Source organism: Cataglyphis hispanica, chromosome 12 (genome assembly GCF_021464435.1).
Source record: "Cataglyphis hispanica isolate Lineage 1 chromosome 12, ULB_Chis1_1.0, whole genome shotgun sequence".
In the NCBI taxonomy this organism is placed as follows: Eukaryota; Metazoa; Arthropoda; class Insecta; order Hymenoptera; family Formicidae; genus Cataglyphis; species Cataglyphis hispanica.
In genome coordinates, this window is record NC_065965.1 from 926,251 (window position 1) to 952,087 (window position 25,837).

General features: G+C 33.2%; 1 protein-coding gene across 5 annotated transcripts in view; it reads left to right on the forward strand.

Moving 5' to 3' along the window:
* LOC126853389 (rap1 GTPase-activating protein 1-like) overlaps positions 1–21,613 on the forward strand; it is a 132,138-nt gene extending 110,525 nt beyond the window's left edge. For all 5 annotated transcript variants that reach the window (XM_050599079.1, XM_050599080.1, XM_050599082.1 and 2 more), the window contains 8 exons: positions 8,154–8,468; positions 15,429–15,611; positions 17,305–17,543; positions 17,750–18,028; positions 18,199–18,364; positions 18,513–18,815; positions 19,052–19,603; positions 19,710–21,613. In XM_050599079.1, coding sequence (XP_050455036.1) covers positions 8,154–8,468; positions 15,429–15,611; positions 17,305–17,543; positions 17,750–18,028; positions 18,199–18,364; positions 18,513–18,815; positions 19,052–19,603; positions 19,710–19,871 — 2,199 coding nt within the window. In that variant the 3' untranslated portion in view covers positions 19,872–21,613. The remainder of the gene's footprint in view (positions 1–8,153; positions 8,469–15,428; positions 15,612–17,304; positions 17,544–17,749; positions 18,029–18,198; positions 18,365–18,512; positions 18,816–19,051; positions 19,604–19,709) is intronic.
* Positions 21,614–25,837: the final 4,224 nt, after the last annotated feature.

Sequence of the window (25,837 nt, forward strand, 5' to 3'; positions counted from 1 at the left end):
ATATTCTGTACGAGAAGAAATCTAATTTGAAAAAATTGTAAAAACTTTGTTGTCTCTTCTCAAACACCGAATAGATATTCTTCACACTCATTGTTCCATCCGAATCAAATAATTTGCACGCTCATTGTATCAACATTATCTTCCGACCAACTATTCGCAATCACACCGAGGTTGGCGATGGTATCTCTAGTTAGTCTCTTAGTTAGGTATGTCTGTCTGTGTAGACATAGACATACCTAAGCATTATCGAACGATGATAGACTCCCCTGATGGGAGCCGTTAATTAACGAGAAACGCGTCATGCTGTTTCGGAACTTTCCGCCCTTGGAAAAGGGCAAACTATTCCATACACGCTCCACCTCATCTCTCTTTCTCGAACTTGAAGCATTGCCTGATTCTCTGATCATAATTGAATCGGCAATTTGAAACGTCAATCTCTTACGGCCAACTATTTATCATTTCCGATCTTCGATCTCTCGGACAATAATCTCGCACGGTTTATGATTTCCAGGAATTCTAAATGAAAATGTTAATCTACAATCGGAAGGCGTTAGTATAGGAGCTATAGAACGTTTGCAGTGTAACCAGATGTTACGAATAATGCTCACAAATTGGCCTTCAAAGTGCAGTAACGATCGGACAAAGGGAAGCAATCAGTGATATTCGGAAGCGTATAATTATTATTCGCGTATACAAGCAGCTTTCCACATTTTCCACCGCATTCGTGGATATTTATAAACATGAAGAGAGATATTATGTAAGTCGGATATGGGCGGGTATACATACGCGATTACGTTGCGTCGAGGACGGACGTTAATTAACAATACGGTTCCCTGAGCATCCGAGTTGACTAAGAGATAAATAATTGGTTTATTGTTTCATTTTATGTATGGATTTCATTTTTATTGCATGTAATTGTTAAACTCGCGATATTTCTGTGAGACTGAAGAAAAATGAAATTAGAAATATGATTTTAAGAGGCATTGGAAGTCTCGAAAAATAAATATATTTTCTAGATTTTTTTGCAGCGCAATGACTTAATAAAAATTAATTTCTTTTACAATATTAATACAATATTATTAACTAAATAAAAATGTATAACCAATCTAAATAAAAATTTTCAGATTAAATTTTTTTTTTTTAAATTATGCGAATATTTGAAGAGCTCCAATTTTACGATGTGCTAACATTCGTTTAGCTAAAATAAGAAATATCTGAAATAAAAGTTTTTTTTTATTAAATATAGCTATCTAGCAGAATTTTAAAATTTTTTAAAATAGAAAAATGGCAGCGTGTTGAAAGAAAATTTATACACATTGCGCATGAAAATGTAAATTTGCAAATATTTACATAACAACACAAAAAAAGATTCTTTTAAGCTGAAAATTTTTATTTAATATTATTGTATTAATATTGTGAAAAAATAAAAAAATTTTCAAGTCGTTACGTCGCAAAAAATCTAAAAAAAATTAAAAAAAAAATACTTATTTTTCGAGAGTTTAAACGGATATGCTCCTTTAAACTCTTATTCACTCGCGATACTTAAAGAATCAAAAATTTTAATAATTATATTATTTATTAAAATTTGATTTATATATTTTATATATATATATATATATATATATATATATATATATATATTATATTATATTATTGTAATATTCGCACACGTGATATATAAATCGTTCGCCAAAGATCATTAAATATCATATAATAAAATTATATTGCATTTCTCGTGTTGCTTCTGTGACATTTATTTGACAATAATTTAACGTAAACGTAAATATGTTGAAAAAGTAATGTAGAAATCATGTACACCGTGCGTGACTTTCGTTCAATTAACAGGCGTCCGAAAAGGTCTTCTCTTAGGACTCTTCTTCCGCTCTCTCGCACGTGTGTGACTCAGCCACGTGAATCACTTTAGATAAGCCGATCGAATACAATCGTACCCTTGTGTTCTTACAAGATGAGAGTTCAACTTTCTCCAGAATCCGATCTGCGGCTTTCCTGTTAAATCAGGATCAATTAATTACAGATAAGCCGCGGCCAATTCGCGCGATAATAAAATCGCTGGGAAATCGATAGTCGGGTAAAAGATACGCAAGTTATTATTTAATTCATTTATCTAACAATTTGAGCAAAATTGATTTCAATTACTCAGTTTTAATCCAATTTAATTTCAAATTAATTAAGACATTCAAACTCTCACAACTTTCGGATAAACTTGTTCAAGTTTCTAAGACAGTTTAATTGCGCAATTAAGAATCATAACATTGTTGCGGGCACTATTATCATAACACACGCCACATTATAATATTCGCGCGTTATTTTCTTATTTAATTAACTTCACATGTATCGTTTTAATGACTTAATTAATTTTGAAAAAAGTTCTGTTTGACAGAGGCAATCGAAAGCGCGCGTAACAAGAGACATTATTCCGTTCGTTATTCTCGTAACCGTACGTGTTGTTGATTCTCACGTTAATAAACTGTCGTAAATATTAAAGACGCGCGCGCGATTCATCTCGAATTATTTGAGACGGAAATAGAGTGCGTGATACATATGCACGTTTCGTATGAGATGTTGGAGCGCGGGAGTCATACGGAATTTCCATATGAAATTAATATCTAAATTATTATTATATTCTGATAATTTACGCAGAGAGGCATCTGTTTTAAGTGTTATTTAATATTGATCAATTGATGAATATAGAAAATATGAATCGCATTGAAGAATGGACACCGATTGTCAGTTTGCGAATAGTTTGGATGATTATTAAACTTCGAATTACATGCAAATTGCGTATTTGTTATTTTTTACATACTTTGAAAATTTACTCAATTTTTGCATATTTGCATAAATTTTATTATATATAATTAAATACATTTCTAATTTTTGCTTAAAGTATTTATTATTTAAAAATTATTTAAAAAGTCAAATTTCACAACAGCTTAGATTTATTGAAAGCAATTATAATTTCGTGGCAAAAATAATTGAGAAACTTGAAAGGAATGGTATGAACCTGTTAGAATTAAATGAAAAGTTCGAAATTTTATGTAAAAAATATTAAAGGTAAAATTGGTGCGGCACAATTTAAAAAAAAAAAAAAATAAAAGACGTTTTGGAAAAAAATATAAATTACAAGCTACTAAATAAAGTCAACAAAATTTTTAGGCGAAATAATTGCTAATGATGATAATGATATTAATTTTTTATTTCTGAATTAATTATTAAAAATTCCCTACTACCATATGTAAATGTTAAACGTTCTTCTTCTATTTTTAAATATTTATTTTCAGACAGAAGGCATAGATTTCCTCTGGAAAATTTTGAAAAGCGTTTCTTAATATATTATTTTAATTTTCAGTAAGAGATTATATATTTAATGTTCTTAAGATTTTCTATAAGTTTAGTTTAAATATAAAAGTTTAGATATAGAAATAAAGTTCTTTTTTTTAAATATAATTATTTTGTATTTTTATATTTTGTATTTGTAAGACATATAATATTTGATTAAGACTTATTTTATTTCTGATTTCATTTTGCATCTGTTTCGGAAGCTTTGAAATATTATAAAAAAAATTAATATTTATAAATATATATCTGCACATTTTTTGCAAATTTGTACAAATTTTTGCATATTATTTTTACATATTATTGCATATCTTTGCAAAAACCCGTGCATATATAATCGGAAGTCTAATGATTACATTTAGCACACGACTTTCTTTACCTTACTTAACGTTTTAATGGCGTAATGACCAAATATTTTTGCGTAAAAGAAAACATTATACAATTGAATTTGTAATATACCGTGTTTACATTCTTCCTGAAAATTGAAATATTGAATAACACGTTACAACATTGTTATAATTAAATGTTATTATATTTCCAATTTAATATTCCCTTCAGATTGTTTTTATTCATTTCGTTAGAAATTTAATTTAATCTTTTTCTAAAAGTCACCTGTAAAATACGTCCGTTACACGATTATGTGGTGAAAATGTGCGCCACAAAAAGCGGGCAGCGGGTGTAAATAATACAAGCGCACATGGCGTTCGCAGCAGGTGGTGGTACTGGTAATAATATATCGGGCAGCTGTTATGTGCTAGATATTGTAATGTGTGTGTATTTTATCGGGGTCGCGATTGGCTTTCCTTATTTCGACGCTTTCGAGATCCATTCGACATTGGAACGTCGGGTGTCTCGGAAGGTGTTACAACTCATCAATAACTCGTTCCTTCGGCTTTGATGTCGAAAGATTGTTGAGAAAAAAAATAATACGTCCCTCCCTTCCACATTTTTATTTTTATAAAAAAAAAAAATTACTACAGTATGCAGGACGAATATAAAATAATTATTTAATTAAAAATATAAATTTCAAATATTTTTGACAGATAAAATAATTATTTTTTATTTTATTTATTTTATTGAAATTAGATTTGAAAAAATGTTGACGTGAATTCTCGTGTTGGTTTGAAACAAATGCAATCCCAAGCTCGAAAATATAAATATAACGAGCGAGTGTAGTCGTTTAGTAGCTGGGACCGAAGCGTTTTGCGATATGTATTTCCTTCTCCAGTCCCTTTATCCGGACTCCTCCGCCGCGCTGAGGTTTATATTTGGCGGAGGAGGCTGCGCTCTGTCTCTCTTTGTCTTTTCTTTTTCGAGCACTTACATCTCTGGATTCCTTTTTTTTTATCCTGCTCGCATTCGAAATTAGAGATGCTTAAAATTAGCGGACGGAAGGAGACACACACGATGGTTGAAAATGCTCTTGGAAGAGAGAGAGACAGAGAAAGAAAGAGGAAGAGCGCGTGGAAAAATCGACGAGGAAGAAGATCTCGAAGAAACGTAATCCGAGAGGCCACATCCGCATCACTTTTAAACCGCGTTTTACACCGCTTCGAAGTTTTTTCCTCTTCGCCGCGTGCCTCGTTAGAATCGTGTTCATTCTGCCGTGCCGTTCGAACGGAACCGAACTCGAAATAGAATGGTTTCATCGGAACGAGTCTTTCGAGTGAACGTTCAGCTGAGACAACTTGGATGCGTCCGGATGATAATCGACGATGACCGCAACGATTTTATACGAATAAGATGAAAAAGGGAGAAAGAAAAGAGCATTTCATCTTGGACTGTGAAAAAAATCAATCAAAACGATTTTAAAAAATCGATCTTCCTTTCTCTTTTAAAAGATAATAACGATTTAAAGTACCTTTAATTCTCCAAATTATTAGAATTGATTATTATATTCGAGGTCGAAAGAGTCGCAGAGTATCTAGTCTCTGGAAAAAACATAGAAAACCTGAAATTTTCAGGGATCTTTTTTGCATCTGGAAAAATCAGGGAAGTGATGGAATTTTATTGAGATTCAGAAAATTTTTTAAAAAAATTTCTCTGATAATGGATGATAAATATTCAATGTCTTAACAAAATATTGAAGATGTAATACATATTCTTTATTGTAGTTTTCAGTGATAAAAAAATGAAAATGTTATGCAGCTGAAAAATTTTTATCTCATGAAAGCTATTCAAGCATTACAAAGTTCATACAATGAAAATCTTATTTTACAAAGTTACATCAAAAAATCTTGAAAATATTCTTCTTACATCGAATTTTCAAGAATTTTTTTTATATCTCGAAAAATCAGAGAATTTTATTTTCAAAATTTTGAAAATATTTTCTTTAGATCGAATTTTCAGGGATTTTTTTTTTGCACATCAGAGAACTCTCGTGGAATTTTATTGAGATCCAGAGAATTTTTTAAAAATTTCTCTCTTTGAAAATGAATGATAAATATTGTCAATGTCTTAACAAAATATTGAAGATGCAATACTATAATATTTTTCATTACAGTTTTCAATAATAAAAAATGAAAATGTTACACGGGTGAAAAGTTTTTATCTCACGAAAATTTTTCAAGCTTTAAAAAACGCAATAAAAATCTTATTTTATAAAAACTTAAATCAAAAAATCTTGAAAATATTCTCCTTACATAGAATATTTTGAACAAAAATACCTAGAAGAGATCAGGCAATCTTTTTTACAAGATTAGAATAGACACCCTGAGTCGGCTTGACATTTCGCGGAAATTGTCGCTCATCACAATTCGCGATCGATGCGTTAATAATTTCCTATGAGATTTGATCGAGGTGACCGAATTACGCGATCTCGCTTTGAAGTGATATCCGATAACTAAATCGCGTCGATATCTCGATGCTAGCCAGCGGATGTTGCATACAGTGGCACGTGCATTTAGCGGTATGCACCTGTGTGCGATAGCGCGTGTATAATACGTGTGGTAATGTAATCCCGCTCGCGATGCGCGTCACTGATCGATCAAGCTATCGCGGAATTGCACCTTTCCACGAAGATAGAATTATTCCGCGGATAGAGAGAAAGAGAAACGGGTCATAATAATATGGATTCCGCGATCGATCGTGCGAGCCTTTGAAGATTTATGATTACATTTTCTTCAGTCTAGATATTTCCGCGGAAAAACCTGATCTCGTACAAGGTTTGACTCTTGCAGTGTTCCTTCCTACCTTTATTAATACTTGAAATAAAATACTTATTCGCAGTATGCGAAACTCGAGTTAAATTCCAGAAAGTAATACGAAATAGAGATGCACGAGAAGTGCCATTTAAACTTGGCAGAAAATTGTGGAATTGGGGTCAAATCAGATATACCTGAGTGTGAAACGACCGATTACAACCCACGTGACATGAATAAGTCGCAATCTTCCCTAATGAAGATCGGGAGAAAATGCGCGTTTACGCGCGATTGCTTTTACACGTTCAACTCTGGAGAAATCCGTTGATGCGTTTCATAAATGATAGTTTGACTATGCATAATTAATCACAAGTGGAATAATCACTTCGAAAGCTTTATTCATTCTATTCATTCGCTTTTTCTCTCTCTATTTCTCTTTTTTCATATTAAACAAAAAATTAAATAAAATTATTTTATTATTAATTTTCAAAATAATCAATCTCTATTTCTCTTTTTTCATATTAAAAAAAAAAAATTAAATAAAATTATTTTATTATTAATTTTCAAAGTAATCAAGAAAAAAATATCAGTTCCTGCATATGAACTAATGCAACAGATCTATTAATGAGAAATAATTTAGCTGCATTTATTATTAAAGACGTGGAGGAAATTTATCGTCGACATCGCGCGTATTAAAATTTCACCATCGTCAATGAAGTAATAATAATTATTTGCGTAGGCAGGCGAGAGATACTCGAAGTTGTTTCACACATCGATATGTGTTTCATCGTCGAGTGTCCCGAGTACCTATCGAGTGACAGTCGATATTTGACTTGGTCCACATGAGGATCTCCGCGTGGGTGCTCACGGTGTTCGGTGACACGTGGACGTATTTCGTTTCCGTTCTCTGCGATCAACGCGCGCTCGTATATAGGCGACTATGTCTACCGTTCGACCTACTCGCCTCGATCTCTCCTTGACGTTTACGACACGCGTCGAGAGACTCCTCGCTTCTTCCGCTTGTGTGTCGATCGATCATGTTCGCCTCCGGAAAGACGAACAGCACCGGGCAATCAATGCCTCCGACCACGAGAACGAATGATTCGATACATGCATTGGCGACTGATAAATAAGTGGTCGATAACGCTAGATGACACGAACATAGAAGTATCGACGATATTCTACTACGAAAATACATTGAGATGTTTAGTAAAGATTATTTTCTATCAAATCGTATGATATATAATAATTTTGATAATATTATTTAATTTCTTTTGGATTTTTAAAAAATGAAACTTAATGAAAAAATATTTTATTATAGTGTTTTGAAAAGATCTTAAGAAGGACTCTAAGCATACGCGACAAAAAATAAGGGTTTGCGTTAAAAAAAATAAAGTTGACCTTGAAATAACCTTGAAAATGTCCACCGAATCAGAAATAAATAATGCAATTACGTTTGCCCCCCAAACAATTTTTCTTTCAAACTTTCTTTTCAAAGGTGCATTGTTTTCGAGATATTTGCGTGTCCCAATTTAGACTCACCCTTTATATCAAAACTCTTCGATAATGCAATTGCACTGGGATCCTCCTTGTAAAGATATAAATCATAAACAGAGGACACGACCGGATGAATAATTGGTGCCTGTAATTTCGTTGCAGACGCCGAGAGATGACAGGACGACGTCGAGTCCCGGCGGTGCGCCCAGCAATCACACCCCGGCGCTGTCACCGTCGCCGGTTGGCGACGCGCCCTTGGGCAGGGCGCTCATGGAAGCGGCCCTACAACAGCAGACCGCGACCGGCGCCCAACCGCCCTTAGTCGTCACGCCGTCCGGATACTGGGTCGATGGTACCGATCATCGACATACCCTCGACTCGGCTGGCAGGGCGTTGCTGCCGGCGCAGCCGGCCTGGCAACCCAGGATAGACCAGGACGATACGGCCAAGTGCTATCGTCGCTTCTTCGTCGGCAGGGTAAGTGTTTTCTCGCTATTAGAGCCTCTCATTAGAGTCCCTGGAAGTCCCTAGAATCTGGCGTATGTCGTCCAATTCTTGATTGGTTTAATACGAAATGATGGCTCCAATCAGCGATGATGTTTTAAAAAATCAGCCAATAATTTATACATATGCATGTATTATACGTGTAGTAGTAAGTGTATATATAGTATGACATTTTGTATCAAACTAGAACAGACTTGTCAGACTATGTCAGATTTTTAGCTTCTAGAGACTCTACCTCTCGTTCCTCAATAGCGCCTATTATCTTTTACGAAAATAGGAAATTAAATTAATTTATAGGACGTTTGTTTGTGAATTTCTTCGAAAAAATACAGAGCTTTGGAGTGTCCAGCGTGGTATAATTAAAACTGGAAAATTAAAAAAGCCTCTACATTTCTCTACATTTCTATCAATATTTCTTATATCTCGTTTCCTTCCGAATAAGCTCAATTTATTCGATTCGCACGTCGTACGATGAAGATCAGGGCGCCTCCTGAACCTTATTCGGCCGTCCCTGAAACCGTATATTCGAGAACTCGAGAACCGTGATGAACTGCGATCGCTCAACCGACGCACGTAGGTGTACGAGGAAGGAAGGATGCATGCACGGGAGAAGACGGAGATAACGATGAGGGAGAGAAGGATGTGTCGGGGCGACCGCGATGGGCGAGAAGGGCGAGGGAGGGAAAAAAGAGGCACGTAGGAAAAGGAAAAGAGCACTTTGGACGTGGGAGTGGGAACGTTCTCATAGTCTCCACAAGGAGGGTTCTCTTCGATGCCCGGGGAACCAAGAGAGAGGAATCCCTTTCTTCTTCTCCTCTGATATTCATCCGTCGTCGTCGATCGTTCTTTTCGATCCCTAGTCGCAATTTTCTTACGCTTCTCTTCACTTTTGTCCCTAGATTCTTTTCTCTTTGTTTTCTATCTGTTGTCGCATCACCGAATCATGGCGAAAAATTTTTCATGGAAACAAATGCAATAAAAAGAAAAATGAAGAGAGAGACATAATTTATTAAATATATAAAATGTGCGAGGATGCTCTTAAATAAAAAAAAAGATATATACGAGATTAAAAAATGTTCCTTGACAATGAAAATTCGCGATCATGGAGTTGCCAAAAATATAGAAAATAAGAAAAGCACGTAATCGAAAACACTTGAGAAAATAAGGCAAGAAAAATTCGTAACAAGGTCGGTCAAGAGAATCTCTTTGGTTGAAAAATATTTATTATTATTATTATTATTAATAAATTAATAATTATTATTAATATATTAATAATAAATTAATAATTATTATTATGTTATGCAAAAAATCTTGTTTAGAATACTATATTATATATTATTATTGTAAGTTTTGTTGTGCATATATTAATTAATATATAATAATAATTATTATTATTAATAATAATATAATAATATTATTATTATTTTATGTTATGCAAAAATCTTGTTTAGAATACTATATTACTATATATACTATTGCGAGTGTTATGCATATAATAATTAACATATAATAATTATTATTATTATTTAATACTAATCATTATTATTATTTAACATTATTATTATATAATAATAATTATTATTATTATATGTTGTTATGCAAACATCTCGTTTAGAATCCTACATTGCTGTATATTATTATTGCAAGTGTTGTGCATCTGCTCGGAAAGTCTGCTAATTAGTGAATCGTTAAGTCGTGCACAGTTTGTAAGAAAAAGAGCACACTATTTTCCGCTTCCGGCATTGCGTGCGCGCGCTTTTTTTAGATAAGGCACGACGGATGAGTTCCCGTTCCGCCTATTGTTATTTCGACGGTGTTACCTTTTGCTCGGCTCGTAATGGTTTTTTTCTGCCTTACAACCCGAACGCTGAAATCCGTAACTGTATGAAGTAACGCTTACGATATGTAAAATAATGCGATATAATTCCGCGAATTTAATAAATACACTTTTACATTGCAATGCTCGAAATAGTTTCCCTATTCGAAGATATAATTCGAAATTGGCACGTAATAACAAAAAATTCAAGGAACATGTGTTCCAATTTTGCTTTGTTTTCGTGACAAAATTTGTTTTCCAGTTTTCTATGCCAATGTATCAAAACATCGAAAAAAATCATATTTTTATTTAAATGTCCGTACGTATGTATGTATGTATGGAATGTATATTGTATAAACTCAAAAATAAATTCCGCAATTTTTGAGATATCGGATTAAATTTTTTTTAATGGATAAAGTATTATTAAAGGATGGTTGACATTTTGAATCTGGTGAGAGTCGTCGCTGAAAGGGTTCACTTTTTATAAAATTTTGAATTTTTTGAGAAATGTCTATACACGATCTAACTTTCGCAAATTTTCAGATATTTGATTAAATTTTTTTACCACGAATAAAATATTATTAAACTTCTATTGAGTATTATTAAAGGTTGTATTGAATTTAATTAGAATCGGTGATTTCCTCTATAAGGAAGTTAAGCTTTATGAGTGAAACAAAATAATGAGGAAGCAATGTGCAAATTAATTTGTACAATTTTTATCTAATTGTTCTAATTTTTATCCCGCAATTTTTATGGAAACTTAATTTTGTAGAGAAAAATTAATCTAAATTTTCTTTTCATTTTTTAAGAAACTCAACAAAAAAAAACGCAGAATGCAAGTCATACACATTATTTGATAATTATAATCAATTTAATCAAATCATATCTAATCTGTCAAAATACAAATTCTTGATCTTTTAATACTTTATATGAGTCCAATTGAAATAATATAGCTTACGATAAATTTATATAAAATTTTAATAAAAATTGAATCTATGTTTTCTTTTATTGGGTTTTTTAAGCAGGAACGTACGCCTTTGCGATACCGATATCGTAATTGCCGTTTGTTACACGCGTTAAAAGAGAAGAAGAATAAGCCATAAGCCGAAGAGAAGTCACACATATGGAAGAAGGAGGCGATTACTTGTGGGAGATTACAACGGTGCGCGTGTAATTCGAACCGTAACAGCAAACGGTTACACACCTCGGAGCTGATAGTAACGGCTAACGATATCAATCGAGAGCCATGGAACAAAGAAGGTGCACGGGTACAGAGTAAAAAGTCGTTGCTTACAATAGAGGAGGGTGCGCCGTCGGCGAGTTTGTGTAATATCGCAAGCCAGGCATTATACTTGCCATTTGCGACATGGATTGCGCTCGATAAGGGAAGAAGCACGCGTATAGACGTTTCGATAAGAAGAATTAATGCGCGAGTGAAGATAAAAATATTCATAAATGCAAAAAAGAGGAAATCTGAAGAAATAAATAACGCATATTTTTTTTATGCCTTATCTTGGAATTTATGTTAAGATACTTTTTTTTGAAATTTGTGACATATCATTTTATATAGGGTGTTTATTTTAATCTTGTGAAAAAAAATTTCTGAAAAGTATCTTTCAAGTGGTTTTGTTCAAAATTCCAGATAAAAGAGAATATTTTAAAGATTTTTTTGGCAACTATTTAAAACAATTCTTTTTTTATTCTATGCGCTTTCTTTATATAAAAGGAAAATGTAGAGCCATAGATAAGTTTCAATTGCTAGATTCTTTTATCACTCAAAATTACAATAAAGATGTATTGCATTTATATAATATTTTGTTGAGGTATTAGATATACATAAACAAAGATAGGTATATATTTATAATTTATATTTATATTTATATTTTAAACACATAATTCATAATTTGGCTCATCAGAAAATGCCGATTATTTACAATATAATTATTAAAGATAATTTTTAAAAAAATCTCTTGTGTCCCAATAAAATTCCATGAGAATTCTCTGATTTTTTCAGATACAATAAAAATTTATTACAATTCCAAATTTTCCGGGAAATAGACACTCCATTCCATATCAACACATTTATATATATATAATAATATAATATAAATATGTGTATAAACTAATTAATAATTTAATAATAATTGAATTGCAAAAGCTATAAATTAATGGTGAATTGAACAAATGAAATTTATTATCATTATTATTTATTAATTTCGTCAAAATTCACGTGTGACGCTCTTAAGTCTATGCATGACATTATATTTAATTAATATAAAGGTAAAATGGTAATAGCAATAATGGTAACAATAATAAACGTGTACGTACAAGGATGGCGTGAACTCTTGTGAACTCCGGGCGCGTTGCCCTTTCCAACCCCCCCCCCCCCTCCTCCTCCGCGCCACTCTATCCGAAGGTTAGCGAAAGACCGGGGCGAAGGGGAGCGGCGGTGTGTATGCATTTCATCCGTGCATCATTCTCTATGCGCGACCCGACCTTTCGTGTATCTCTCTAAGCCGAGCGCATTTTTGCTCGCGTGTTATGCACCGACGACCGATGCACCGTTTTTATTTCCCGTCTTCGGCTTCGTAAAACGGAGGAAACACTCGCTATTCGCATCGCAATTTTTTATAGCCGTTCGCCGTTCCGTATCCGAGAAGTATAAGAGCCTAAAATCAGCGGGAGGGAGGGAGGGGTGGAGGGGGGGGGGAGAGATCGTACGGTATTTTTTTCTTCTCTTTATACGCGTCGAGAAACATCGCAAAATGTGCGTGGTCTCGCGTGCACTTTCCAGATAAATTAAATAAAGAAACCTGCGTGTGTAAATTTAGCCGACTCGACATGTGCACGTGAAACAAGGTCATGCATGCCCGACGTTTGCTTTTTGGCAACATATTTATTTTGCCGAATTTCGTGGTCATAATACGGGACGATAATTCGTATTAAAAAAAAACGAATTAAGTTTCGCTGTACACAGCTTGCTTTGCTTACATAATAGGTCGATATCGACAATTTGAACTTGTCATGCCGCGCACACATTCGCGTTTATCACTGACCTACATTTGACGTTAGAATCCCGCGAAGAGATCGGCCGACAGGCCGATAAACTTCCCGATAAACTCGCTCTTTACATAATCGAGTTGTCCTCGATACGTGTCGCGCGAGACACCGTGTATATACAAAGTGCGCAAAATCGCGCTAACTATAATAGTTTGTAAAAGCGCGTCACTGCGTAATACGGTGGCGTTTCAGGGCCGCAATCACCTATATACGCACGCTTATTTGACTCGCAGCAATTTCCTAATGTCTAATTGAATCCGGAACGCGCGAATTACCGTAATTGTTCTAATGTCAGCCGCACTCAGAGCGCATTGCGACATCGTTCGTCAACCATACACGAGGATATTTTTTTTCCGTCCAACTGATATGATTTCTACTTTATCGAATTTTACGATAAACGAAGTTTGAAGAGGATATATTTTTAGATTTTTTTTTTTATGCTAAAACAAGGTTTCTACTTCCTGGAAAAACAAGGGGTACACAGGGATTTTTTTTATATCTGGAAAAATCAGGGAATCTCATGGAATTTTCTTGGGACTCACGTCAGGCAATTTTTAAACAAATTTTCTCTTTAATAATTCGCTCTTATACTGTAAGCAATCTGCAATCCGTCGATAAGCTTATTAATAAAATTATGAATTATGTGTTTAAAATATACATATATTTATTTCTGTTTATACAGGGTGTTTCAGGACAGGTTAAAGAAAACTTCAGGATTTTATAGAGAATAGGAAACTTTAGGATCTTATAGGAAATTAAATTTGGAACAAAAAAGTTCCTGTAACCATAGATCCGCTTCGTTAATTAATTCTCTCCACTAAAGTCTGCGATGGTACAGCATTAGCTTAATTGTCGTGAACTAATTCTGAATGTTCATATTAGAAATGTGTAAACAAAAGTGAGCTACAAATGTATGTAGTGTTTACATAAAGATGTTCGAAAGTTTGTTTCCACAGTTTCTGTTTTTTTCGTTGTTTTGAGCTTGTTTTCTTTTGAACGCCTTATCAGAATTACATAAATGAAAATAATGTAATTTAGTTTGTTATTTAATTATCTATTAGATTTATTTCATTACTTTTTTTTCAAATAAATAAAGAATTATTTTTAAAAATCATCAAATGAACATGATTTTTTGGTAGTTATAACTTTTTAACAAAGCGTTTTCGGATCTATGTTTACAGGAATTTTTTTGTTCCAAATTCAATTTCCTATAAGATCCTGAAGTTTCTCTAACCTGACCCGAAACACCCTGTATATTCAATATCTTAATAAAATATTAAATATGCAATGCATATTTTTTATTTTAATTTTAAATTCTTACTGATAAAAAATAAAAATGTTACGCAAGTTAAAAGTTTTTATCTTAATTTTAAGAAAACTAATTAGTTTTTTCAGTACATTTGTAATTAACACTTAAAATTTAAGTGGCTTTGTGTTTTTCCTTTGTGTGATGAAAAACATTAGAAAACGCATACAATAAAAAAATTTATTCTTGAAAATTGCATAAAAAAATCTAAAATATTTCTTTACCTGGAATTTTTTTAACAAAAATATCTGAAAGATCAGGAAATTTTTACGGGATCTTTTTGAATAAACACCCTGTAAAATTATAAAAAATATTTATGAGAATTTTGAAAATCTTGAATTTTTTAATAAATTTGTGAAGAGGAAACTTGCAAAAGTCAGTTTTTGTTTTATTAATCTTTATTTTGAGCCCAAGCTTCCTTAAAGGGGTTCAATGTGAAAAATTGATGATTTTTAGGAAGTAAAAAAAAATGTTAGAAATTAATTTTGTCAGAAGTCAATTAATTTTTTTGACATTTTATATGTTTTGACATTTTATCAATTTTTGATATTAGTAGAGCAGAGTGAGCTCTTAATACATCAATCTGCAATCTGTTTCCCATGACTTTTCTAACTTTTCAGCGATTCTTGTATGACATGACGTGTGGTTTCTAATAAAGGTACCGGAAACCGTGACTAATTGCTGCCATAATTGTCCCGCACGAGCGTGAAATACGCGTCTTATCGCCTTGGCTTCTTTTTCTTATCCGCAGGAACACGTGAACTTCGTGGGAAGGGACGGTGAGAACGGCCCGGTCCTGGTCTCGGTGAAGGCCGAGACGGTCGCCGGACAGGAACATTGGCGGGTGTTGCTGCGATTGCGAGCGGGATCGACGCACGACCTGGTCCCCGCCTCGAATCTCAACCCAAATCCTACGCCGACGAAAATGGTCAAGGTAATGACGATGGTCGTTCACTTACAACAATGATCCTTGACAGTCGAAACGTCACGCGATAAAATTTAGATTAAAATGTTTCGGGAAGCACATATGTAAATTTGCCGGAAATTCTAAGAAGGATTAATGTACAACAATATATGTAAAATTATATTATATTGTTAATTATGCAAAATCTCATAATTAAAATTCTAATTTTTAGGATATTTTTTGTTTTTTTTTATTTTAATTATTTTTATATAAAAGTAATTAAATAAATAATTTTATTATTTTTTTATTTTAATTATTTTTGCATAAAATAATTAAAATAAATAAATATTTAAATTAAAAATAATTAAAATTAATTAGAAATTAAAAATTGAATAATAATTAAAAATTTTAAATTTAATTAAAAAATTAATTTAAATAAATAAATAAAAAGATATCCTAAAAATATAACTCGCAAAATTTAAATCAAATATAATTTAAAGATACAGAGTTTTTTTTCGAAAGGTTGTTCCAATTTCTAAAACCTGCGACCAGAGAGAAACTCTTCGAAAGAACGATGCTTCGTTTACTTCGAGCTATTGTGCAATATATCATGCGCTGTTTACGTATCGGAGACGTTGCTTATACCGGGTGGCGCACTCGGGACGGGCGATATACTCGATTACCTATATGTTTGAAGAGATAATAAGAAACTCCTGAGCCAACAATCGCGCTGTGTTTACGGAGAGCGATATTAATACGCGAGCGGTGTGTGAAACGTTTACTATAGGCCCAGTTTTTCAAAGTTGTTTTAAGATCAAACAATCGACTCGTGCGATCGAATACGTCGCAGCGAAGAGTGAACTCGACGATGAGAGTTTCGCCTGTAAGCGATACCTGTATGTTTGAATAATTAACTACAGCTGGATGAGCTACGCAACTTGTAATCGCACCTGCAGACTTTTTCTTATCTAAGTACCTAAAAAAAAAAAACTATTTAAATATAAATTGTAAAATAAAAAAGAAAAGACTCAATAATTATAAAGGATAAATTTAAAAATTTACAGAATTTTCAAACTTATACGTATGCATATCAATTAATCAATATAACTATTAAATTGTAATTTAAAAGAAAATTAAATATTAGCTAAAAAAATCAAATAAAAATTAAATTCTGAAAGAATTTAAATTTTCAAATAAAAATTAAATTAAAATTAAATCTGAAAGAATAGTTGTGAAAGAGTTTTTTGTGATTATTTGAAAGTGCGAATTTTTATTAAAAATAATGGATATATTGAAAAAATATAAATATTAATTTTATTTGCCCTGGTTGTGTCACATTTTGTTTTATATTATCTGTAAAAATATAAAAGATAAAGACTGTTAAATATAACAAAAGACTATTAAAAAATCATTAGTTCCGATCGACTGGAGAGGCTATATCTGACCTTGAGTCATATATTCCGCCAGTGCGCAAAAAACGCATAAACAGACTGAATTATTTAACGTTCGTAAGTATGCATGCTTTATCTCTCGGCTGTTATGTGTGCGATCGCGCGACAGTGGGAGGAAGTGAAAAGGAGAAAAGGAAAGACAGAGAAAATGGCATATGCCATTTCGCGATAAAACACAGGAAAGACCTTGCCTCGCTTTTTTCGTAATAATTTAATCGTCGATTACGCATTCACGTGTATTATCATTCTTATCGAAGAACAATTGTTCGCAGGCGATCAACGAGTCCTTGAACGTGAGTCCTTTGATGCCGGTCATGTGTCCCGGAGCCGGTACCCTGATCGCTCGATACGACGAGCATGCCCTGGTCTCCAGGTTCAAGTTCGGCGTTCTACATCAACGAGCTGGTCAAGTCACCGAAGAGCAACTCTTTGGCAATCGGCAGATCACGCCGGCCTTCCAAGAGTTTCTCGATTTGCTCGGCCAGAAGATCGACCTCAAGGATCACAAGGGGTACAATTATTTTTTCGGGATATTTTTTTTTTAAATATATTAAAATTTTTATTGGAGAAAATACATAAAATCGTTATAGAATTGCAAAGAATCGATAATAAAAACATTCCTAACTTTATCTCGAATAAGTGAATGTTTTTGTTTTTGTACTTTTATGTTTTCTTTTTTTTTATTTTTTTTGCTCTTCTAACTCGATGGTATTTCAGTTATCGCGGTGGATTGGACACTCGACATGGGCAGACCGGCGATTCGGCCGTATACGAAGTATTCCGGGGTCGAGAGGTGCTGTTTCATGTGGCCTCGTTGCTGCCGTACAGTCCAGGCGACTCGCAACAGTTGCAGCGTAAACGGCATATCGGTAACGACATCGTTGCCATCATATTCCAGGAGGAACCGACGCCCTTCAGTCCGGACATGATTGCCAGCCACTTCTTGCATGCCTTTATCGTCGTACAAGTCATCGACCCCTGCACTCCTAATACGAGGTATATTCTTAGATTCATAGTTGCTCTTTCCACACGCTGCCTGTGCTCTGTCGCCGAAACCTTGGCAAACGGTCAATCAATTATCGAACCATTTATCTAAATATCTTTCGAAGTTGCTTTCAATTAATGCAATAATTGTAGCAATAAATAATAATTGTATTTACATAAAGGTACAAAGTCAGTGTGACAGCACGCGATGACGTTCCCTGGTTCGGTCCAACCTTGCCGACACCTGCCGTCTTTCTCAGAGGTGTCGAGTTCAAAGAGTTCCTGCTCACGAAGCTCGTAAACGCCGAGAACGCCGCATACAAAGCTGAGAAGTTTTCCAAGTTGGAGGTAAGTCTTTCCGTTTTGAACGTCTTCCTGTTACCTTTGTCCTGCGTAATCGGACAGCGTCGGTATTCTCGCGTTACTGTTGCGATAACTTTCTAAAAATGTGAAGAGAAACACTGTTCATCAAATAAGTTAACCGTACAATTTTCAGCTACGGACTAGATCGGCCTTGTTGGAATCCCTAACGGAGGAATTGCAGACTAAAACGGGTGAATTTCTTGGCGGTCCGATCGGCCTAGGAAACTCCGGCTTAACTATCTGTCCGGTGAGTCCAACGACGAGTGATGTATCCGCTTCGGGGAGCAGTGGTTCGCGATTCATCGACACTGTACGCAAAGCGCTGATCTCGCGCGTGAGGAACGCGTCGACGGAGAGCGTACCGCAGCAATTGGCAAAGAAAGGTCAACAGACGGAGCCCAGTCCACCGAGCAATCGGCAGTCGACCGCCATAAAGGTGAGTAAATGAACGAATGAGTGAATGATAACGCATTCGTTACATGCTGTGAAATAAAATTCTTTCGGATCAATCGATTAAGAACATAAAAAAAAGAAGTCCAGACAACAGCTTTATTTATTATATCTATTGGAATTATATCTATAAAATATAAACATATCAACCATAAATATAAACTTAATATATAAAAAACAAGAAGCTGAAACAGATTAAAAAATATATTTTTGTGTGTTTAGGTGAGTGGTAGCAGCAAACGCTTGGTGGAACCATCCAGTCCTCTCGGTTCACCGGATCTAACATTGAGGAGGGACTCGGAACGCGGCAGTCTCGGCAGCCAGGATAGCAGTTTGTCCAATACTGACAATCAGGATAGCAGTTTAGCAACGTTACAGCAAGACGAATACGATCGCAGGGAATCGCAGCAGAGTACTAGTATTGTTTGCCTCGATAGTGACGCCACTATCGTCGACAAGAGCCCGGCACCGGCATCAGCGACAACAGTGCAGCGATTAACGCACGAGAATCTGCGCACACAGGAGAAAACGGCGACGACGGAGGTGACGCAACGAGTGATCTCGGAGAGTGATGACAGTTCGCTCAACAGCGAACTCGAGCTCGATCAGGCCGTATATCCCGATAGCGACACAGGCCTCGAATCCATGAGCTCTGCAGAGACTCACGATACTGCCAGGTGTACGAGCAAGGATGGGATCGTGGAGAACGATACTCTAAGGATGGAAGTCACCAGGCTCAAGTGCGACAAGCTGGATTTATTGCGACAAAATGTGGTAAGTAACAGAAATAGATCAAATTAAAAACTTTATATTTAAATTGTAGAGAAAAAAGATTGCGATGAAAGAAAAAATTTTGATTATATAATTTATATTATCACAGACATGTCAACGTGAACTGAAACGTCGTCGAGAAAAGGAACTGCAATTGGAATCCGATTTAGCGGCGGCGTCCAAAGAGATTCTACGGCTGCGAGCGATGTTGAAGGAGTGTTCTACTAGCATTCCGCTGGAGAACAATAACCAGCAAACGTCCACCGTGTAGAGAGCTCGCGAATGAGGATGCGTATTAAGATGCGATTGCGAGATGGAAAGGTCCTTGCTATCAAATACTGCGTATGTTTCGGGAAATTATCTTCAATGCGCGATAATTCTCGTCTTTATTAGAAATCTGTCGCAACACCCAGCTTCGCATGCATGTTACTTGTTTTATTACTTTCGCGTACAGCCCGATATCGAGATTAATCAACATGCGAAACGCCAATTTGAAGGATATTAATTAAAAGATATCTTTCCGACGCTTGACAAGTCTCGATACTTAAACACCACGTACCTTCCATTCATCAGGAATTGTTCATCACTTCCAAAGGTCTACCGTTAGTGCTTTATAAAAGCATGTAGAGTTTGCAACTAAATATTAGCGTAAAGATTAATCGTTTAAATTAAGCCTTCTTTCTCGTAGATAGAAATCGGTACAAGTTCTATAAGTCATATACGAAGTAATAGAATTAGTGAAAATCTTGCAAAAAGTTGTGTATAGTGACCGAAGCGTCCTCGGGACATTTGCAGTAAATTCAAGATTGTTGAAACTATTGTTTGACTTATATAAGACACATACGTGTGTAAAAAAGAATATTTATCTATTAATTTATTAGTAGACTTAAGTTGATCACTCGTAGTCAATATACATACATGGACATGTGTGAAAAGAAACAGTAGAAATAACTGAAATATTAATTGTTTTAGAAACGCAGAAATTCAATATTCTCGACATTTAGAAAAGACAAAAATTACCGGAGGTCATCGAGAGAGGCGTAATATCTGTATATCGATTACGTGTTAGAAAACTAACGATATATAACTCCCGCTTATTCTTCCGTAGAGATTGCGCAGATATTGAAAACTATTGCGAAAAATTTCTTTCAAAATTGGACAATGCGAGCTTACATGATTGAGCGATATTTCGTCATCGCGATTATAGAAAGGAAAATATGTATCGCTAGTTTGTTAACAGTATTTGTCACGGTAGACTTACCCGACACATTTATCCGTTCACTAATTTCCTAGTATTAGATATCAGAGAATAGTTTTATAGAGAATACCTCTACGAGGTTTAATCGTCCTTAATAAAACGCTATCCCCGCATGCTAGTTTTAGCAGCAACTGGGGTGTCTAACCATTTTTAAACAATTGCGCACAGCACCAAATTATTTAAGTATATGCATCACATATTTTCACAAAGTATAGACATTTTTGTTTTTCTTTGCACACGCAAGCAAAAGGTGTGTTTTCATTCACCGCTTAAGTTAAGTATTTTGTATTTGCTTTTGGTCGACAAACGTCGAATTCTTCTGTTATCTTTTACGACTAGTATTAATACGATTCTTACCATTATTATTATTATTTTTATTAACTTTGATTACGCTGTACTTTGTATGATCTTTGTAAATAATCGTTGATATAGGCAAACATTCAAAGGCGCTAAGCAGACCGGCACAAAGAGGAGGAACAACGACGTTCACTCACATATAATACCAAAGTTTAATGTAGTAAAAAATTCACAATTTTCTTTTTATTTTCTTCCTCATTCTCCTTATTTTCCCACTTTCCATAATTGTTGCCGAAAATTAAATACAAGTTTATTTTGTCTAATGTATTTTCAATTTAAAAAAAAATAGAAATATTTTTACTTAGATACTTTGACGAAATACTACATTTATATCACTGCCTGTACGCCTCGACATTTCTCTTTCGAGAATACACATATCCATTTTACTGCTTACAAAACGTAATTGTACCAATGACACTTCAAAACTGAAAAATACGACTTCTGATATACTGCCGCTGTAGTATCAATAATCCATAGCAAAAGGAAAAAAATATTAGGTTTTGTTACGTAAAAATATATAAAACCTTTGTCTATTAAAATGAGAGAAAAGTCACAGGAAAAAAAGGAGAGATATATCCTATTTGATAGTTTTACGAACTTTATAATGATATGAGGAAGAGAAGGCAAAACCAATATGTACCTGTAATAATTGCAGATGCTAAAGCGCAGTACTTCAGATATAAATTTATACTAAAACCAGCATTCCAATTGAAGTTGTAGCAATGTTAAGGAGGAGAAATTTTAAATAGAAATTATACTTTCCAAATCGATATTTTATGCGCTTGTGTTGTACATTCATTAGTCGAAATACCGATTAAATTAGCACCAATGAAGTAAACTTTTATATGGATCTTCAAAAACGAAAATCTTCGAAAACTAAATATCCATTTAATGATAGAACTTTTGACAATTTAAACACCATTTTTTCTTGGCGAAAATTTCGAAATGGTAATTTTCAAATTACAAGCCAAATTAATAATAAAATGTATTCTTTAATAAAATCTAGAAGGTAAATTTATTTTCATACAATTTTGATTTAAATCCAGTGATAAAGATATATTGTAAAAAAACATGTATTTTGGAAAGTTGCAAAGACTTGATCTCTGAATTTCTAAATTTAAAAAAAATGAACGTTTTTCTTGCATAATGATAAAAACTGTCATTAAAAGGACATTAATAGTGATTTTATAACATCCTATACATCATTGTACAATAATTTATTTGTATATTTTTTAGTTACAAGATATATTATTTTGAGAAAGAGAGAAAAAAATTAATCTGCAAATTTTTCGAAGTATGTTGAATTAAAAATGTACAAGATTAAAGCGTCGTTAATCTATAAAATAATATACGCGATCTCTGTTTCGATCGATTGTTGATGTTATATTCGATCGCGATATACTTGAAGATAATATCCGAGATAAGTGAGAGATAAGCCAAAGAACACTGGAAAATCGACGTATCGATCGAGTCTACAAACGAGAACGCACATTATATCTTCTTGTCCAGTTAGAGAATCGTCCTTTACACAAAATAAAAAAACCAATTTCTTAAAATTAAAAGATAAATTTACTTGTTTATATAATTGAGCCTTCCCGTACATCATGTTAAATAAATAAAAAAAAAATTTAGAAATTTTCGAACTCTGCAAATTGAAAATCTTGAGCTCATCGTCCAAAATAGGAATTTTTGCCACGATAAGAAGGCCAACTGGACAAGGATCTTTATTTGCGTAGACAAAAAAAATGTGATTATCGTTGTGGACATTATTATTATTATAGAATATATGATTTGAATATTTTCGGAAATGCGTTCTCGCTCTAACTATACTGTTAGATATCTAAAGAAAATTATATTACGACTCGTGAGGAATTTAGAGAAGGACTTCCTTACTTTGAATATACATCGAGAATTGCGTTTAATTATAGAGATCGTCTAACATCTCGAGAGACTTAAGTTTCGTCACTCTGTAGTGTGATTTTTATGCTGGCCTTGCAAAGAGTCAAAGAAAGATTATCTATATTATAGAGAGATTTTCATAATATTATATATATATATATATATATATATATATATATATATATATATATATATATATTATTAAAAGCGAAAAGAACAAGAAGAAAAGATAGGAAAGGAGAGAGAGAGAGAACTATTGCTACAGATATATAAATATATTTTGTATCTCTGACATTATAATCATTCATCTCTGTCTCTACATCTAATCTCCGATACGAAGAATGTATATATATATTTCCTATGACACTGACACAAATACTCAAAGTATTTCAATTTACTGAAATGTCTTAGAAAATGTATCAACGATATAGAATGATGAAATATACACGTCCATGCTCTCAAATACGTAAAGCGCTTCTCTTTCGCGATTGCGCGTCTAAAAAAACTACAATTCTTATATATATATATATATATATATTTACTATATCGCGACCTGCATAAAAAAAATGTACGTATATACGCATACATGGAAAATGTTAGCGTAACTCTTTCAATGGAGTCGTTGTTGCACTGGAGATTGCATCTACTTAGAATCAGGACTCTACGTTTCCTAACTCTACGAGAAACTTGGACCAAATGTGTGAAAACTGTTTCAGGAAATTGTTTGAAAGTCTATCGATCATTAAACTTCTATTGCCAAACAATTGGCGCAAAATTGTAAAAATGATTATGCATTACACCCAGACGGCACACAATATTTATAAAATATGTAAGTGAAATTTATAATTATTTGAATACTTTATAAATATTTATCAAAATATTTCATAATTATTTTTATGTCTAGATTTAACAGATTATAAAGATTTATAAATATCATAAAAATATTTATAAAAACATTAAGAAATATTTACAAAATATTATTATAAATATTTATTTTGTACTCTATATAAAATATTAATATAAAATTATAATATTAATATTAATATAAAATATTTAATCTATATTTTAATAATTTAAAGTACCGAATAAAGTTTTTATGATTTCTTCTCTTAATATATACAAAATATGTATAAAATATTTATACATTTCAAAAAATAAATAGTAAAAAATGTTTATAAATATTTATCGTAGATATTGTGTACTTTCTGGGTATATAATTTACAGACAGGCTATTGTAAATCCTTGTACGAAACAATAAAAAAGAGCATGTAATAATTATCATCTTCCCGAAAGTCTATGAAAATGAAAAATAATGCGAAACAAAACAATTTTGACGAATTTATGCGAAAGTCGCGAGTATATGCGATTGCGCCAATTGTTTTTTACCAACATCCGGCGATTAACCATTTCATGGCGAACAGTAAAACTCCAAACTCTTTTCAAAGCACAATTATGTAGGGAAACATGCACCGGATAAATGTGACTGAATAAAAAAATTAGAACCATTTAACGCAATCCTACAGGAAATATTTCAAACTGAATGTGACTAAGCTCCAATTCTGAAATTATGTTATATGAAAAAAGCTGTAAAATGTGCTCTGATTATTGGAGTAGTGTCTATATGTATATATATAAGCTTACATATTACATACAAAAAAAAAAAAAAAATAAAGGAACAAAATAATAGATGAAACAAGCTGGATTATTCGATATTTAATTTTTACTTTTTTAATATAAACGGAAGATATTTTGTATACCACATTTACATCATAAACATGTTTTTCCTCTACAATTATACTTATTTCTTTTATATGCTGTGTGGAACTATTTTACATTTTAATTTTTGTTTTTTTATTCTGGCCGATTCACGATATCATCTACGGAAATAGAAAAAGAAAGAAACCTCATTTTTTTTCAAAAATTTGTTTTTTTTTTTCAAGATTTAATATATCTTCATATTTTGATTATTGATTTTTCATTATTTTTTAGATGATAATTTTTTTAGATAATAAATTGGAATTAACTATTATTATTTTATTAAATGCAGCTCGCATTCCAATTGACTGTAATTATGTAATTACTATTTTTAATTAATAAAAATTTTTGTTACGCATGCATCATCTAATTGAAAATTATCATGTCGAGTTTTATAGTAATATTTTGTGAATATTTTTCAATATTTTTATAAATATTTTTGATAAATTTTTATGATCTGTTAAATCTATAAGATCATAAAAATATTGATAAAATATTTTGATAAATATAAATATTTTGATAAATATTTATAAAATATTCAAATTATTATGATAAGTATTTTATTCATATTTTATAAATATTTTGTGCTGTCTGGGTAGGTACTATATATATACATTTTTTTGCGAGATATACACGTATCTCCTCTATTCTGCATCCTTCCCTTTTCTAGATCAGCTGTTTGTCCATAAATTGAAACTCCCTTTCGCGTTTCTCTCCACTTCGCATATGTTATGTGGTCACGTGACCATGCATGGAGCGCGACAGCGAATGGAAGTCGGAGAGCGCAACGATATTCTTCCATCGTGCATGCGCCGTTCGAACGGAACGACTCGGAAGTCGGAAAGACGCCATTCCAGAATAGGGGGCGACAGTTGAATTTCGATAACTCCAGGATATAGGGATCCGGTGCAAAGCGCCGCTTTGAAAGCGGTTCCGCGGTGACCGATCGCAGTCGGCGCTCGCCGTCC